General features: G+C 33.4%; 1 protein-coding gene across 1 annotated transcript; it reads left to right on the forward strand.

Annotated features, from left to right (window-relative positions):
• The first annotated feature begins 143 nt into the window (after positions 1 to 143).
• Positions 144 to 3,804, forward strand: LOC121210086 (uncharacterized). Its single transcript, XM_041082182.1, has 4 exons — positions 144 to 194; positions 276 to 476; positions 545 to 611; positions 3,530 to 3,804. The coding sequence occupies exons 1-4, from the start codon at positions 153 to 155 to the stop codon at positions 3,802 to 3,804; spliced, it is 585 nt and encodes a 194-aa protein (XP_040938116.1). The 5' UTR covers positions 144 to 152.
• The last annotated feature ends 16,151 nt before the right edge of the window (positions 3,805 to 19,955 follow it).

Below are 19,955 nucleotides of genomic sequence, written 5' to 3' on the forward strand. Positions count from 1 at the left end.
TATACGACTTAGATCCTGTCGAGCGTGTTAAAGTAAGTAGAAATACTCATGGTCAGCCTGTTGGATCTGAAGCTCGACTTTTAGCAGGCTATTTGGGCATTTTAGCATGAAATGCAAATATGTTGCCCATCAACTACGAATCATGGCATCACATGCCTGATAGCAACAAAAACCAGGCTCTCGCTAATATTAAGGTAACAAAATGTGAATGCAATTTATAATACTTTGGCTTAAGTTTCATTTATATTTACATTCTAAACTTATGTTTTTTTTAGGAGAGATTTGCTTTAGAAGTCTCCGATGATTATATCAAGAAGGCATTAGGTAAAAGATGGAGAGACAATAAAAGCACTTTAAAGAAACAATATTTTAAGAAAGACATAAGCCTCGAGGAAAAACTGAGAAATGTTCCGCCAAGAATGCTGAGGTATCAATGGGAAGATGCGGTTAGATTTTGGAATTCAAAGAAAGGAGAGGTATTGTGTATTTCCAAACTCTTATATATAGTGTTTACTATATACGTAATAATAATTTTATTATGTAGGACCGTGAGCGAGTTGGAACAAGCAGCAGGCAAAAACAAAAAATCACGCATACGGCAGGGTCGAGAAGTTTTGCTTCTATAGCTGAGGCCGAGGTATTATGAATTTATTAATTCTTTCAAATATTAATAACTTTCTATTATTAAATAATATTCTTACTACTATATTGTAGGAAGTCAAATCCGGACAAAAAGTTGGACGCCTTCAGCTTTTTGAGATTACGCATAGGAAGAAAGATGGATCTCCTATGACATCCGAAGCTGGAGAAATTATGGTATATTCATTTAATAATATTTGATTTATTCTAAATATTTATAATCTTTAATTATAATTGTTTCATTCAATTCATCATTAGTAGTTTTAAAAAATGTTAAGTTATGTTGCATTTCTTTTTATTATATATTTCGTTTCTAATTCTTTAATTGATTTTTTAGGAGAAACTAAAGGAGAAGAAGGCGGAATATGAAGTGATTGCTTCGAGTGATAGTTCTGTTAATCTTGAGAACATTGATAACAGAATTATCACTGAAGTTTTGGGTCCTGAAAGGTACGGTCGGGTTCGATTTCAAGGATCTGGTGTTACCCCAACCCAATATTTTGGATCCGGCTCCCAGCAATACATGCCTTCCGGAAGTCAAGCTCAAGCTGAAGTTCAGAGGTTAAGAGACCAGATAGCTCAGATGCAAGCGAACACGGTTGAGCAAATTGCCGAGGTTCAACGAAAATATGAAGAACTCCAGCAACAACTTAGAGCGGAGGCAGTAGAGAGGGAGGCAGCGGCTGCAGCGAGAGAGGCAGAGGCACGAGCGATGGTAGTAGAACAGAGCAAAAAGTACGATGACCTCCAGCTACAGCTTCAGCAGATGATGCATATGTTTCAACAATCGCAAAAGCCGCCGTCTTAGACATTAGTTTTCTTATTGTAAGAATGTTTTTAAGTTTTGTCACGTTTAACATTATTGTAAAAATATTTTAAATTATACTTTATTTATTAATTATATCATATATCTTTAGTTAAATTTGAAGTATCATTTAGAATTAATGTTTTTGGTTGTATTTTTTATGTTAAATTTGCTGTTTTTGGCTGCATTTTATATTATATTTGTTGTATTTGGTTGGATTTTAATGCAGGAAGGGCTGGATATTGGTGAAAAAAATATTACAAATCTGCCAAAATTAGCGGCGTTTGTAAAAAAAGCGCCGCTAAAAGCCTTGACCTTTAGCGGCGCTTTTACCACAAGCGCCGCTAAAAGCCTTGACCTTTAGCGGCGCTTTTCTCACAAACGCCACTAAAAGCCTTGACCTTTAGCGGCGCTTTTACCATAAACGCCGCTAAAAGCCTTGACCTTTAGCGGCGCTTTTCCCACAAACGCCGCTAAAAGCCTTGACCTTTAGCGGCGTTTTTTTCCCAATAAACGCCACAAATTTTTGTGGCGTTACATATAGCAACGTTTTTTGCGGCGTTTTAGAAAGCATCGCTAAAAGTTTTAGTGGCGCCTAAAAGCGCCGCTAAAGGCTGAAAAAAGCGCCGCTAAAAGTCTATTTTCCTGTAGTCGATGGTGATGATGAATTGAATTGGAAATTTTCTATATTGATGGGATATAGATGTGGGTTGCTGTTAGGATTGAGCATTGGATACATCGTATTCACGACTGAAAAATCATGGTGGTTGATTAGGATCATCGAGAGAGTTGAACTAAGATTTGCAAAAAGGTGGATAAGAAAACTTTTCGATACATCTTTTTGCAAAACAATCTGAGGACAAACTAGAAAACTTTATCGCCTGGTGGGAGGGGGGCCTTTTTCTATAGTTGTTTTATATTTCTTCTTTATTGTATGTTGTGTTGTTTGTATTATGTTTTCCTGATGATTTTACCAGTGCACTAGATTATACTTTGTATTAATTGGCACCTTCTGCCTTTTTTTCAGAGAGGCTGATTTCTACCAAAGGCAGTTTGTCAAGAATCATGAGAGGTGAAATAATGCAAAATTACAATCTACAAGACTTTGGTCTGAATCATGATTTTGTTACAAGTGCAATGCAGGAATCGAACTACAAAATCTCAAATAACGAGATATATATAATATATATCAAATTAAAAGAATTAAAACCATAAATAACCAGTTGTTGCAGCATTATTAAAATCCTAACACGAAGCCACTTCATTGTTAAGTAGCCAGAAAGAACAAGTGAGAGATGAGAACCAAGACAAATCATCAAAGAACATGAAAAAGGAAATAGTTTCATCTCAATGTTTTATTTTGTCTGATATTAAATAATAGATTCAATCAAAGTTGAGGATCATCACCAAACATGTTGCAATCATTAGACTCCAAATAAAACAGTGTCACTCATGGTTATCCGTCAGCGATAATAAGTATTTACCCATTTAATTATGTTGAATTTGGCTTCCATACAGCTCATGCAACTAAGGAAGCAGCACATACTGTCGAGCCATGCATGCATCAGATGAAGAACCTTACTGATGTTGCTGTTTCTATTCTATTTTGTAATTTTAGTTACCTCAAGTATTTACTTTGTAACTTAGTTGTATTTGAACCAATTGGTTGATGTATTAGGTGCATTTTGTTGACATTTTGAACCGATGAATCAGCTTTACAATAAGTGCAAGTTAAATTAGAAAGTTTCTATGTAATTTAGTGGTGCTAGGTAGTTGATTAGGTGAAAACCTTGTTGTATTGACCAGCTTGTCTGGTATATGTAATGGATATACGCCAATGTTATTTTTCAATGAAAATCATTGAATTTCATTCGAATTCATGCTCCATTTTTCTTTGCTATCATTTCGGTTCTTGTTTTCTCTGCAAAATCTGTTTTTGTTTCCTCCATAAGCAACGAGCCTTGTTGCTCAAGACTTGGCCTTTAGAAACTATTTTTTGTTTTTCAAACACCAACAATTGGTATCTAGAGCTATAATCTTAGTGTACCTATCTTTGTATACTTTCAAAAACGATGGCTTCATCAGGCTTCTCACCTGCTGCACCTCCAGTTTTCAATGGAGAAGGATACCACATTTGGGTGGTCAATATGAAGACCTACCTCCAGGTATTTGACCTATGGGAAGTGGTCAACTCAGATGCTAAATCAGCACATTTGAGAGCCAATCGAACAGTGGCTCAAATCAGGCAACATACTGATGAAAGGACCAAGAGGCACAAAGCCATGTCCTACATTCAAAACTGTGTGTCAGATGTGATCTTCACAAGGATCATGGACTGTGAGACACCAAAGCAAGCCTGAGACAGATTGAAATAGGAGTTTCAAGGGACTGAGAGGACAAGGCAGCAACAGCTACTGAATTTGAGAAGGGATTTCGAAAACTTAAAGATGAAGGAGGAGGAAACTGTCAAGCAGTATTCAGACAGAATAATGGTTGTGGTTAACAGTATAAGGCTCCTTGGAAAGCAGTTCAATGAAGCAAGAATAGTGGAGAAAGTCCTCTCAACCTTACCTGAGAGGTATGAGGCAAAAATATCCTCCCTTGATGACTCAAGGGACTTGACCAACATCTCCTTGATAGAGTTGATCAATGCTCTCTATGCACAAGAGCAAAGAAGAGCCAATAGATTGGAGGAGCATCGAGAGGGCGCCTTCCAAGCTACAACAAAGCCTGGTTCGAGCACCACTGCCTATAAAGGCAAGAAGACTTGGAGAGACAAATCTAAGTCAGATGCTCCAAGAAAATGGGACAGACCATGTAGGCATTGCAAGAGGCTTGGTCATCCAAAGGCCAAATGCTGGTTTAGGCCAGATGTGCAGTACCAAAACTGCAAAAAAGATGGGGCATGTTGAAAGAGTTTGCAAAGACAAAGGCAAACTAAGACAAAATCAACCCCAGCAACAAAATGTTGAGGCTCGGATAGCAAAAGAAGACAGTGACCAAGAGGAGTAAGTTTTTGCTGTGTCATGCTCAGCAGCTTAGAAGAACGTCTCAAATGGATGGTTTCTAGACAGTGGTTGCACTAATCACATGACACCAAATACTGCCATTTTCAAGTCATTGGACAAAAGCTGCAAGACCAAAGTAAAGGTTGGCAATGGGCACTTTATCAATGCAGAGGGCAAAGGGGATGTGTTGATATGCACTCCCACAGGTAACAAACTCATTTCAAATGTGTTGTTTGTACCTGAGATTGATAGAAACTTGCCCAACATAGCTCAGTTACTTAAGAAGGGCTATACTATTGTGTTCAAGGGCAATGAGTGCCAAATCAGTGATCCAAGAGGATCCATGCTTATGACAGTAGCTATGACAGACAAGAGTTTTGTTGTGGACTGAAAAAAAGGCCTATATAGAGCCTATACTGCTTTTTCAAATGAATCCAAGTTTTGGCATCAAAGGCTTGGTCATGCTAATTACAAATCCATGGACCAGCTAAGCAAAGAGGATCTGGTTGTAAACTTCATAAACTCAGTTGAGAAGGAGGATGTTTGTGAGACATGTCAACTTAGAAAGCAAGCCAAACTGCCATTTCCTTCAAACAAGGCTTGGAGTGCCTCTGAAAGGTTGCAACTACTGCACACTGATGTGTGTGGCCCTATGAAGATTGAATCATTGAATGGAAATAGGTACTTCATTTTGTTTATTGATGATCACACCATATTTTGCTGGATTTTCTTTTTGAAGCAGAAATTAGAAGTGACCTCTGTGTTTTTGAAGTTCAAGGCTGCTGGCTGCAAGCTTAAGACCCTAAGGTTTGATAATGAGACTGAGTACACCTTAAGTCAATTTCAAGCTTACTGTGATGAAGCAGGAGTCAAACACCAGCTTACCAACACTTACACACCTCAACAAAATGGTGTAAGTGAAAGAAAGAATAGGAGCTTGATGGATATGGCCAGATGCTCAATGTTTGAGAAGAATTTGCCCAAAAACTTGTGGGCTGAGGCAGTCAACACAGCAGTCTACATTCAAAACAGGCTTCCAACAAAAGCCTTGGCTCACAAAACACCATTTGAAGCCTGGTTTGGGTTCAAGCCATCACTGGCTCATCTAAAGGTCTTTGGTTGCCTGTGTTATGCACACACACAGCAGTGAAGAGGGATAACCTGGTAGTCTAGTTGGCTACAGCTTAGTTAAGGATCTTAGATCCTTCATCAAACAGAATCCAAGTAAGCAGGGATGTGGTCTTTGATGAAAGAGCAAGCTGAAAATGCGAAATAAATGAACCAGAAGCTAATTCTGAAGAATTTATGGCTGATCAGACTGAGGCTGATCAAAATGGTCTAGAAATAGACATTGATGATGAACCAGTCAGGGGCACTAGATTATTGGCTGAAATTTATGAAAGAGCACATATGGCTACAGTTGAACTAGGCAGTTTTGAAGAGGCTGAGGCACATCAAGGTTGGAAACAAGCTATGGCAGATGAGATTGCCATGATTGAAAAGAACCAGACATGGGAACTAGTCACAAGACCAGCCAACAGGAAGGTCATTGGGGTGAAATGGGTCTATTGAGCCAAGCACAATGCAGATGGGAGTTTGAATAAGCTGAAGGCTAGGCTAGTTGTGAAGGGTTTTAGCCAAAAGTATGGCTTGGACTACTTGGAAACTTTTGCACCAGTAGCCAGGCTAGACACCATCAGGCTGTTGGTAGCCTTAGCAGCTCAGATGGAGTGGAAAATCCACCAGCTCAATGTAAAGTCAGCATTTCTCAATGGCTTTCTTGAAGAAGAAATCTATGTAGAGCAACCTCAAGGCTTCAAAGTGTCAGACAAGGAAGACATGGTCTACAGGCTCAAGAAAGCCGTATATGGCTTAAAACAATCACCAAGGGCCTGGTACAGCAGAATTGATAGCTACCTGCTCAGCCTGGGATTTCAGAGAAGCTCCAGTGAGCCTACTTTGTATGTTAAGAAAGAAAATGATGAAACACAGCTTATTGTGTTTGTGTATGTGGATGATTTACTTGTTACAGGAGGAGACCAAGCTATGTTAGTAGATTTCAAAGTAATGATGCAAAAGATGTTTGAGATGTCTGATCTTGGTAGAATGACTTACTTTCTTGGCATGGAGGTGACTCAAACTCAGAGAGGGATTTTCCTAAGTCAGAAAGCCTTTGCCACCAAAATCTTGATCAAGTTCTCCATGCAAAGTTGCAAGGCAACAAACACTCCTATTGCTGTAGGAGAAAAATTATCAAGTCAAGGGAGTTTTGAATAGGTTAGTGAATCTGTCTATAGGAGTCTAGTTGGTTGTTTGCTGTATTTGACTACCACTAGGCCAGATATCATGTTTGCTGTCAGTTTGCTCTCAAGGTTCATGCATTGTTGCAATGAGAAACACTTTCAAGCTGTTAAACAAGTACTTAGATATATCAAGGGTACACTAAACCATGGAATGTTGTATGGTAAGGCTGACAAGCTAAGCTTAGTTGGATTCACAGACAGTGACCGGGCAGGTTCGATTGATGACATGAAGAGTACATCAGGGTATGTCTTCACCCTTGGTTCAGTTATCTTTTGTTGGAGTTCGAAGAAGCAAAATGTGGTTGCTCAATCAACTGCTGAAGCTGAATATGTAGTAGCTACTGGGGTTGTGAATCAAGCCATATAGCTGAGGAAGATATTAGCAAACCTGAATTTGCAACAAAAGGAAGCAACAGGGATCATGTGTGATAATCAATTTGCTGTTGCAATTGCAAAGAATCCTGTCTTCCATGGAAGAACAAAACACTTTAACATTAAGTTTCATTTTGTTAGGGAGATGGAACAAGCTCGAGAAGTTGAGCTAATTCATTGCAATTCTGAAGTGCAAGTTGCTGATTTTTTGACAAAACCTCTCAATGCATCGAGGTTCATTAAATTAAGAGAGTTAATGGGAGTTTGCTGCATGAAAACCAATGAGGAGTGTTGAAGTTGGCTTCCATGCAGCTTATGCAACTAAGGAAGCAGCACATACTATTGAGCCATGCATGCACCAGATGAAGAACCTTGCTGATATTGTTGTTTCTATTCTATTTTGTAATTTTAGCTACCTCAAGTATTTACTTTGTAGCTTAGTTGTATTTGAACCAAGTGGTTGATGTATTAGGTGCATTTTGTTGACACTTTGAGCTGATAAATCAGCTTTACAATGAGTGCAAGTTAAATTAGCAAGTTTCTATGTAATTTAGTAGTGTTAGGTATTTGATTAGGTGAAAACCTTGTTGTATTGACCAGCTTGTCTGGTATATGTAATGGATATATGCCAATGTTATTTTTCAATGAAAATCATTGAATTTCATTCGAATTCATGCTCCATTTTTCTTTGCTCTCATTTCGGTTCTTGTTTTCTCTGCAAAATCTGTTTTTGTTTCCTCCACAAGCAACGAGCCTTGTTGCTCAAAACTCAGCCTTTAGAAACTATTTTTTGTTCTTCAAACACCAACAAATTATCTAATCTGCATCAGTTGAAATATTCGTAACAACAACTTCAATAGGGCTATGCCAACAAATATCCTTTTACTTCACTAGACATCAAAGCTTGTATCTATACATCAACAAATTCATTGGTTCTATTCCATCAACTTTGGCCAATTTGTCAAAAACATGAAAACTTGATGGTCGCTGAAAACAATTTCAAAAGATAGATTCCTACAACATTTTGAAATCTTCATGGTCGGTCTATAAATTGTATTTTTAAAAAAAAAATCTAATTGAAAGGAATACATGATAATTAGGCCAATATCGGAAATTAAACTCATCTTTTTAATTAGTATTCGTCATAAAAACCATGGTATGCAACACTGTCAATAGGCATAAAAAAACCCAACATCACAGGAGCAGAATAAAACAGAGGAACACAAGGCAAAACAGAACCAAACAATAAACCAAACAGAGGAGCACAGATGTTAATATCACCACCACGCCTCAAAGAACGTGCATCTCTCCACCCTTGCTTTTGCCATCCCTAAAAAGATTAGCAATCTAAACCTCATTTGAGTCTATCCAACTGAACTTTGACCTCAAACGGGCCATCCCTAAAAACATTAGCAATGCATAACCATATTTGAGTCTCTCAAACGTAACGTGTAAACTCGATTTAGCTTGAGCAGTAATTAAGTAAAAAGTAAGTATAAAAAACTGGTATAATTATTAATTATTCTCCACAGTTTAATCCATTACCTCAAAGGAAGAAGAGAGGGTTTAAGCCTTTAAGGATTCCTTGTTGGTATTCAATCCATGCATTAGCAAATCGCAAACATCTTTACTTACACAATTCCTTGGACAATCATGTTCTTTTCGCACAACAAAAAAGGTTGAATATAAAGAAGCCTGCTCTAAGAAAAGTGTTTTTTATCAAGGAATCGTCAGCTGCCATGTTCTACTTGCAAGAGCGACTCAATGGAAAGATTCAATTTGAATACAAGTTCACAAGTTCATTTATAATTTTTATTAAAATTAAAAAGATAGTTGATTCTCCAACTAGCAAGATTTTTGTACAACAATAAAGATGCAACCAAATACCCACAACCGGCCCTCTCCTTTTCACCAAATGAAATCATCTTAAAAAAACGATGATTCCAAAGCACCATAAGACCCCATCATCGTTAAATCATACTAATTCCACAAAATCCCTCTCCTCATAAGACCCACAGCGGCTGCATTTCTTTTCTTTTCTGTTTCAACACTTAGCATTTTACCTTACTGCTGTGACCCCTTCCTTACCATAGACTCATGCATTCAAAGTAAAATAATTGTACATCAATTTCCAGAGATGCGCCTATTCCTGAAGATTTGCAAAAGACTAAATATGGCAGGGAGAGAGATGGATCCAACCTTTTGCTACTTGAAATTTACTCTTCATCCCACTGAATAATCCCAATATAAATTTATATCCTCAAGCTTTATAGATTCTATTTTTCTGATTGATTAACCCATTCTATGATTTCCAATTAATCAACCCTTCTAACAAGTTATTATTTTTATATGTTCAATTGAATCCATCATAGGTAAAATTTGCTGGTGTGTGGATTTAGTTAATATATCCAAAGAAATTAATCTACAACTAAACCATTTGTCTAAATTCATCTTGAACGTGATTGAGTTTTCAGACTTAACAAGTAAGATTAGGAGGTTGATAAGTATCTTATAGGGTCATAGTAAAATATTAAATATAATTATATATATATATATACATGACACTTTTTTAAGAATACTTATGGAATAAAAAAAGTACACTGCACCAAATAATAACTCTTATAAAAATTAATTTTATTTTTTTGGTAAAGTAATAACATACAAAAGACTTAACTAATTCATAATTCTATGGGTAGTGCTGTCACTTGCTTGAATCATAGGAGAGAGTTAAAATTTCTTGGATTCTTAGAGGTGTTAAACCTTTATCAAAATATTCTCAAGGGACCCATTCCTCAAGGCAAACAATTTGATACTTTCACTAACGATTCCTTCATGAGAAATTTGGATTTATCTGATTTGCCATTATCAAAAAACTGTGGTACTGATGAGGAAACTCCCGCCAAATTTGATAGAGATGATGATGGTGATGAATTGAATTGGAAATTTTCAATATTGATGGGGTTATGGATGTGGGTTGGTGCTAGGAATGAGCATGGCATACATTGTATTCATGACTAGAAAACCATGGTGGTTAATTAGGATTGTCGTGCGAGTTCGACTAAGATTTGCAAAAAGGTAGAGAAGCCAACACTTTGGCGAGTTCAACAAGTTGCAAACAGAACAGAAAATTTCATTGCTTGGTGGTATGCAGGCAATTTTCTGTAGCTGTTTAATAAACATCTTGTCTGGGTGCTTCATTGTATGTTATGTAGTTTGTATTATGTTTTCTTAGGTCTTCTCTCATGGCAATGTTCCCTGATGTGTTTATGATAGGTGCACTGGTTTGTAAAGACTGTCCTTACGGGAATCTATCTTTTTAATAAAATTGAAATAAGGAATAGATGGTCCAAGAATGGTTAATTTATTCCAAAGAGTTTGTGAAGAATCAAGGGAGGTAAAATAATGCAAAATTATATCTTCAATACTTTTGAATTGAATATGGATCATGGTTTTAATTGCACAATACATGTGTTGTTTGTTGGATATATATATAATATTTTGTGAGGTTGATTTACTTCAAAAGGTTTGGAATTGAATTTATAAAAAGGAATGACTTGGTTTGAATTAATGTAATTCTTTTTGTGACATTATAGATATGTATTTTTATATATTTAATTGGACAAATATACATAAATTGTCAAATCCTATCAAATCTTACCTTAGTCTAAGAGCATTAGTTGTATTACTTTCTTTCTCTACTTTCGCTATGTTTGCTGAAATCTCTCAATGAATGAGTAGTATGTGAAAAATCGGTAAATTGAATCGATTTAACCCAATTCCATTTAGTTGAGACTCGATTTTGTAAGTTCAATTGATCAGTTTTAATTTTGAGTTTTCATACCAAAAAAATCCAATAAATCGACATACTAGACTCTTTATTTAAGTAGCCTTAAACTCAATGCCTAAATCCAGCCAGAAGTTGATTTTCATTTAACCCAAAACCAAATACTCTGCCCAATTCAACCCATTTTCAATTAAATGAAACCCATTTGAAAAGTTTTTCTTTTACAATAGCTATAACAGGTGCAAATTGTAAACCAGTGAAGCCTTATAAAAGAGAGAAAAAAAAAAGAAAAAAAAGAAGTAAAAACAAAGTTTAGTTTGATTATTTCGGTTTTGGCATTAATAAGTTCTCAGGTTTGACATATCAATTGATTTACATGATTTTTTTTATATATGTAAATTGAACAGAGATCAAATTGAGGGAATATTCAGCTCTTAACCATGATTTTTTTTACAGATATGAACAAAACGTGCCCCATGCTCAATCCCAACACTAACCCAGTCGCATATCCTATCAATGCTAAGAGTTTCCAATTCAATTCTCTTTGTGTATCATCAAGCTCCATTGGAGCTTCAGCTTCCAATTCCATTCTGTTTCTTCTCTTGTGCTGCAGTTTGGTGTTCTGTTTGATCTAATTATACTGCAGCCGTGAAGTATAAGAATGATACTGTTAGTTTGTTGATTGATGAAATATCATTGATTCCAATCCTCAATCAAAGTAACAATTTAGTCAAGAGTAAATTACAACTTATTTACTTTTGAAATGACAATCATCAACAAAAAAGATGAGCAAAAGAAGAGCTTGAATTTACTTTGTTCATTGTCGAGTAAAAATAAGGACCATATAATGAAAAGTCGTCCCGCTGAGCAATGAGATTTTAGGCATTTTTCAAAAAACTTAGGAACTTTTTAGAAATTTATGATTTTTTTTAATTTTAATGATTTTAGTTATGAATTTTATGAACTTCTTAGATATGAATTTTTATATGAGATATTAAGCATGAAATATATATTTTTGCTAAATTAATAGTGCAAAGTCTAGTTTAGATCGTGAACTGATATTTACAAACAATTCTCAAGCAGGCACAATTAGTGGAATAAATTGTAGCTATTAATAGAAAAATATCCTTTTTTTATATTTTTGGAATTTTAGGCAGCTTTTTAATTTTTTAAAATTTTATGAATATTCTATTTTTTCAAGAATTTTTGTATAAATATAATTTAAAAATATAATTTTTATGTTTTTAGAAAACAAATTATGACTTTTTCAAAAAATTCAAGATTTTTTTATATTTTTAATCTTGTGGATTTGTTTTGGATTTATGATTAAAAGAGCTAAAAGTATATTGACATTTTAGATATAGTTCAAGAAGGAAATTAGCTATTAAGCATATGAGTTAATATGTCATGTCATTAGTCCATTACTGAGTCAACACAAAAATGATTAAAATGTTACAAATATGTCATGTCATTAGTTAAGCATATGAGTTAATGTGTCATGTTATTAATCTATTACTGAGTCAACACACAAGTGACTAAAATGTTACGAATAGAAAATGTCAGTGATTATTTTGTAACATTTTATAGTTTGATAATCAAAATGAAAATTTATTAATAATAAGGTGACTAATGATATATTTGAGAATAGTGGCTTAATAACTCTTATTGATGTCCTTAGTAAGTTAGCAAAAGGATGATTTAGAAAAAAATATTTTTAAAATAATTAAGTGACTAAATTATAATTTTTTATATTTATATAATCAAAATATAAATCTATTTACGGTCAATGTAGTTTAGTGTTAGATCACATAAAATTCTCAATTGTAAAGTTTATGTTAATTTCAATCAGAGTTGGCGATGTTGATGAAACTCGTTCGATGAAAGTCAAAACCAACAAAGTCATGGCGCCATGAATGCCTTGGGCCTGAATTATTAATGCTGCTGTTGAAATTATGACTAATAAGTCTTTTCCCTTTCTTTTTCCAAATAAAAAGTCCTGTATTCGGGTCGAAGCCTAATAACTGAACGTATTTCTTTGTCAAATTATTAATGCTGCTGTTGAAATTATGATTAATAAGTCTTGCAATTGAATGTATGGAGCATTGAACCATTCAAAAATCACTATTGGGGCCTGAATTATTAGTGCTACTTTAGACTAAATCTTGAGGCTTTCCTTTTGTACCGTCCATTGGATTTGGAGCTCAATAATTAAAAATATGTATAATATTTTTAGAAAATGAATCATTAACAGAAATTTTGTTTTCTAAATCTGCTCCAATCAGATTAAAAAACCAGCAATGAAAAGATCTGAAGTTAATTGTGTAAAAATAATATATATATATGAGAAGGATACACTAATATTAGTGTAAAATTTAAAATTAAAGAAGTTTTTAAGGCAGCGTTACTATCTTGCAAATTAAAAGTATGGAGCATTATTGAACCATTCAAAGATCACAATTGGGGCCTGAATTATTAGTGTTACTTTAGACTAAATCTTGAGGCTTTCCTTTTGTGCCGTCTATTGGGGTTGGAGCTCAATAATTAATTGTACGTATTTCTTACTCAAGTTGAGAGTCAAAGGATGATGTCTAAATCTTTGGAATCAAAGTATTGGGGAAGCCAAGGGACGATGGAGATGCATCCATGTGTGGTGGTGGTGGCGACTCTTCATCATCACATATTATTTTTTGTCCTTGCTGCAACGCTTATCACTAATGTTGAAGTTTAATTTGTTATTAAATCAATAAAAGAAGCCTATGTTATTATTTTTGTTAAATTTTAATATTTAATTACAAAAAAATTAACTTCATATAATTTAATGACTAAATCGAAAAAACTAAAAATTTAATAGCTAAATTAGAATGTAAAAATTAATTTAGTAAGCATGTACTTTGCCCTTTAAAATATAAAATAATTTTAATAATTTCTTGCACATTTACTTCTACAACCCTTCTTTTATATACATATTTAAAAAAAGTGAATATGCCATATCAAATATATGTCCATATACAAATACTCATGTATTCAAAGTAAAAGAATTGTACATCAATTCCAGAGATGTGCCTTTTCTTAAAATATGCAAAAGACTAAATATGGCAGCAGATTAACCTATTTTTCTTAATAAGAAAAGATTGATAGAAATAAAAAAGACAGAATTCTATGCTTTCTATTACTTCTTGACAATGGTGATCATTCTTTTCAATTCAAGTTGACAATATTGGTCGATCGAACCAACTGCAACTCAGCCGCCCAGAACAAGTAAGAGATGAGAACCAAGACAAATAATCAAATAACTTGTAATTAAGTAAAAGTTAAGTATAAAGAACTGGTATAATTATTAATATTCATGCATTAGCAAATTGCAAAGATCTTGACTTACATAATTCATCAATATTGGACAATCATATCCTTTTCGCACGACAAAAGAGATTGAATATAAAGAAGCTTGCTTTAAGAAATGTGTTTTTATCAAAAAATCATCAGCTCCCATGTTTTACTTGCAAGACTGGGTCTATGTAAATGTTGAGGATCGATCCGATTAAGCAACGAACAAATAAAAATAGCGAAAATTATTAAGAAATTGAACACACAAAATTTACGTGGAAAAACCTCCTCTAAAGAAGATAAAAAAACCATGGGTAAAGATAATTTTACTATAATGGCAAAAGAACGAATAGTACAAAATATGGAGATAAAAACTAAATCTCGAAACCCCAAAAAAAAGGAACCCTCAAAACATAAACACAAAATTCTCCAATAGTGTTATGGGTTCTAATCTTTAATGGGTATATTTTCTAGGGTTGTAAAAGAGCTTATTTATAGGCTAAATTCGTAGGTCAAATAATAATAAAATAATCTAGACTAATCAGAGTTTAACTTAAACAAATAAACATAATTTAACTAGGAGATTATCTTTCAAATTTGACTGAAATAGGAGTCATACTTAACAAATCTCCCCCTTAACTCGTATTTCCATAACACCATCTTTGTCAAAGCCTGTTACGGGTCTATCTTGAACTATACAGGAAATTAACTGAGTCGAATCTGTGCTTAGAAGCTGGAAGACTTCTAGCTTTCGACTTGTGCATTGCCAAATCAAAACTAACTTGGTCTGATTTTCACGAACACAGTACCCTAACTTTCAACCCGCATCCAAAAGAGAACCTCTCTTCAACGAAACAATCATACATTTTTCCAACCTATGACCAAGTTGCTTTCACTCCAAATGAGTTGACTTCAACTCCGTAACGGACGAAGGACATCCGGTTTTCACCGATCACTATAGAACCTTCCAGAATATAAAGACTGTCGGTCCTTTTACCTTTTAACCAAACGAGAGATCCATGAGACACCTTAATGTCACTCGAATTGATGTTGATTTTACAACCTTTCGAGTCTAAAATACTGAAGGAGATGAGATTCTTTCGTAAGTCAGTACATAATTGACACCTGAGAGTGTCCTAATCGTCCCATCGTGCATCCTAATTTTAACAGTACCAATACCGATTACCTTACTAGATGAATCATTTCCCATGCGCACAACTCCACCTTTAATCGAACTGTATGTGGAGAACCATTCTCTGTTGGGACACATGTGGAAAGAACATCCCAAATCTAGGATCCACTCGAATGTAAGCTTGGAGCTATCGCTCGTTGACACTAACAAGAAATCATTACCACTTTCATCGGCCAAATTAGCATCAACTATATCTTCCTCGTTACTCTCAGCAGCCCTTTTATTTCACAGTTTATAACAATCTGCTTTGATGTGACCTAACTTCTTACAATAGCGGCACCTTTTGTCTCACTTTTTTAATGCTACCAAAATGAAAGTTTACATATCTGCCTTGCTATCTGAACCAAACTCATTGCCAAGTTTGTTTCTACTCAACAAATGACCCTTTACATACTCAAACGAGAGTTTGTCTCTACCATAAATTAATGTCTCCATGAAAGACTTGTATGAAGAGGGTAAAGAGCACAGTAATAGCATAACCTGATCTTCATCGTCAATCTTAACCTCAACATTTTTTAAATCATTCAAAGGAGTAATAAATTGACTAATGTGATCTCTAAGAAGCTCACCTTCGTTCATGCAAAATGTAAATAAACGTTGTCTCAACACTAAACAATTAGCTAAATACTTAGTCGGATAAAGAGTTTCTAACCTTTTCCACGAGGTGGATGGGGTTTTCTCTATCAATACCTTCTGCAATACCCTATTCACAAGGCATAATTGGGTTGCAGACAAGGTCTTTTCATCAAGCTCTTCTCATTCTATGTAATCTAGATTCTTAGGCTTTTTCCTAGTAACGACCTTTTTCAGGCCAATTTAAGCTAGAATTACTATCATCCGAACTTGCCTTAGATTGAAATTTGAGACACCATCGAACTTCTCAATATCAAACTTTGTTGTTGCCATCTCTGAATGGGCTGATCTATGAATTGAGCTAGCTCTGATACCACTTCTTGGGGAACGACCCAATTAAGCAACGAACAAGTAAAAATAGCGAAAGCAATTGAAAAATTGAACAAACAAAATTAATGTGGAAAAATATCTCCAAAGAGGATAAAAAATCACGGGCAAAGATTATTTTACAATAATGGCAAAAGAACGAATAGTACAAAAGATGGAGATAAAAAACTAAACCCCAAAACTTGAAAAACAAAGAACTCTCAAAACGTAAACACAAAATTCTCCAAAAGTGTTATGAGTTCTAATCTTTAATGGGTGTATTTTCTAATATTGTAAAAGTGCCTATTTGTAGGCTAAATTTGTAAATCAAATAATAATAAAATAATCTAAACTAATTAGTTTTAACTAAAACAAATAAACAGAAATTAATTAGAAGATTATTTCTCAAATTTAACTGAAATATACTCAACAATAAATTTTTGCCTTTCTAATTTAAAATTAATAGAAAGATTCAATTTGAATACAAATTCACAAGTAATTATAAATTTGTTTAACTCTATTTTTTAAGACATAATTTTTATTAAAAAGAAAAAGCTTTTGCAAAGAAAGTCAACACCAAGATTGACCACTTGTCAACAACTCAAAACACACTGATCAGTTGGATACTTTCACCGATGATTAATATGAATACTACTACAACAACAATGATAACATCTTTGTTAGATTTAAGGCTAAAACAACAATTCCTTTGTTAGGAAAACGTGACAAGTATTTTATGATACAATTGTATTACATAACATGAATATAGTAAGAGAATAATAAAAAAGGTGTAATATGAATACACATAATAATACATGAACTAATAAAATACTATATAACATCTTTAAAATGATTGTAAAATAATAAAATGATTTGACCAACAAATATACAAATTGTCAAATCTCACCTTAGTCTAAGAGCATTAGTTGTATTACTTCCTTTTCCTACTTTAGATCCACATTCACACCCTTGGCAAGTTAACGCAGGGGTGACTTTAGACTAAAATATATTTGCTTTGTGAGAAACTATGGCCTTTAATTTGTAAAAACAATGAAGTTTTTAAGACTGCATTACTATCTTGCCAATTAAATGTATGGAGCATTGAACCATTCAAAGATCACTATTGTGGTTAGAGCTCAATAATATATATATAATTCTTAGAAAAAGAATGATTAACATATAATTCTTAGAAGTTAAATTAAAATGATAAATTTTGTAAATATTATGGTTAAATTTGAATAAATTTTTAAATTTATTATCAAATTGATAGAATGTATAAAAACTGTAAGGTTAAATTTGTTATTAGGCTAGTAAAATATATATGTACAAGCCGATTTTGGCCCGGGCTAAACTAAATAAGCCCAAATGGCTCAAACCCATTATCTTCTACCACAGCCGTCACCTCTGCCACCCACTTCCACCTGCTCCACCGCTCAACCACCTATAAGAGAAAAGGAGAAAGGACAGCAAAAAATAATAATAAAACTTGTAAAAAAGATAGCTATAAAAAGCCATTCGGAAATCATGTAATGGGTTTTTTTTTCTGCTATTTTTTTCAATTTTTCAACAAATAAACAAAATAAAAAAGATAGTTGAACATCAAACTACAGATTCACAAAGCAGAAAAAAGACAAAAAGAAAACAAGAACAAAGGTTACTGTTATTTATATATTTTCTTTTCTTTCTTTTTATATTTTCTTTCGTTTTTTCGAATCTCTTTACACAAAGTTTTCTCTATTTTATTTTTTAAAAATAGTACATATATGTTTATATAAATATAAAAAAAATACCTTTTTTGGAATTCCGGCCACCGCATACGGTGGCCAGCGACGGTGGCCGACGGTGATGCCACGGTGGTCCCTTAGCCGGATTCTGGCTCTGGCCAGAGAGAAATAGAAAGGGGGGAGTTTTTTTTTAAAGCAGGAATAAAATGAATTTTTTTGAAAATTTTTGCCTTAAATAGCAAAACAAAACGACATCGTTTTGGCTAAAGCTCATAAGCCTTAAAACGACGTCGTTTTGCCCTTGGTCCAACCCGATCCGACCCGCTCCGGCCTAGGATCAACATATTTTTCAACGGAAGGGCTAATTTCACTTTTAGCCCTTCCGCCTTTTTATTGTTTTAAAATCAAGTTTTTTTTTGTAAATGTGCCCGGTAATTTATTTTGGTTTTCATTTTGGTCCTCCCTTATGCTGCGCATATTTCCCTTGTGGTCCCCCACTTCTTTCGCGCGTAGCAATATGGACCCTATCTTCTCATTTTATTCCAAATTTGCCTCGAACTTTCATTTTAGGTTCAATTTAGTCTTTTTTTTGTTATTTTCAATATTTTAATTAAATTAATTAATTTAATCTATTATTATTACTCATTATTTCACTATTATTGTCTAATATATTATCATTATCACTATTAATGTATTATTATTATTATTATATTATTATTATATTATTATTATTATTATTATCATTATTTACTATTATTATTAGTAATCTATTACTATTCGTGTATTGTTATTTCTTATTTTTCATATTATTGTTGTTATTAGTATATATTGTTATTATTATTTCCTATTATTATTATTATTATTACTAATATCACTATTATCATTTTTTTATTACTGTTATTATTATTGTTATTATTACTTACTATCTACCATATTGTTATTGCCTTTTATTATTATTACCATCTTATTACATTACTATTTTTCAAATTGTTGTTACTATTTTTTTATTTAACATATTAATGTTATTACTAAATTTTCTTTCTTACTATCATTGCATTATTATTATATTTTCATCTATATTTATTTTCTCATTACTTAGTTATTTGTATTTCTTATTCATTCATATTTTCGTTATTATTATGCTTTAGGCATTATGTCTATATTAATATTTAGGTACTAATATCGTATTTTACTAACGTTATATTTTTCCTATCATTATCATCATTATTACTACCTTTTTAAATAGACTCTCATAATCTTCATTATTTTACGACTAGTTTTCTTATTTTCAAACATTTAGCTTATTTATTATTTTCCTTTCTTATTATTCGTTTGATGCATTTATTTTATCTTTGTTTTTATTGTTATCATTCATATTCGTGTTTATGTTTATTCTGTTATGCCTGTCAATTTTTATTTGTTATGCATTCTTTATTATCTCGTTTCATTACGAATTTAGGTTTTATCCAACCCAATATTAATTCTTTCATAAAGGCAATATTTCGTATTTGGAAATTCGAGAAAATCGTGCCCTAACTTACCGGGTTTCGATTTTTTTCATTTAATCTAAATAACGGAATATTCCTTTAAACCACGATACGTTTTTTTTTGAATAAAAATGCTTACTCTCGGAGGTATGAAGTGTTGTGCCCCAACTTACCGGGTATGACATCTTATTACCTCGAGATAAGATTTTGGTAAATAAAGGCAATGTTCGGTATTTGGAAGTTCGAGAGATAATGCCCTAACTAACTGGGTTTCGATTTTTCTCGTTTACCCTAAATAATCGAATATCCTTTTTAAAAGGGACAAAAATACATGAATTTTAAGTAAAAGGCAGACTCATTCTCAAAAGTTTGAGATGT

This window comes from Gossypium hirsutum, chromosome A11, assembly GCF_007990345.1.
Source record: "Gossypium hirsutum isolate 1008001.06 chromosome A11, Gossypium_hirsutum_v2.1, whole genome shotgun sequence".
Classification (NCBI taxonomy): Eukaryota; Viridiplantae; Streptophyta; class Magnoliopsida; order Malvales; family Malvaceae; genus Gossypium; species Gossypium hirsutum.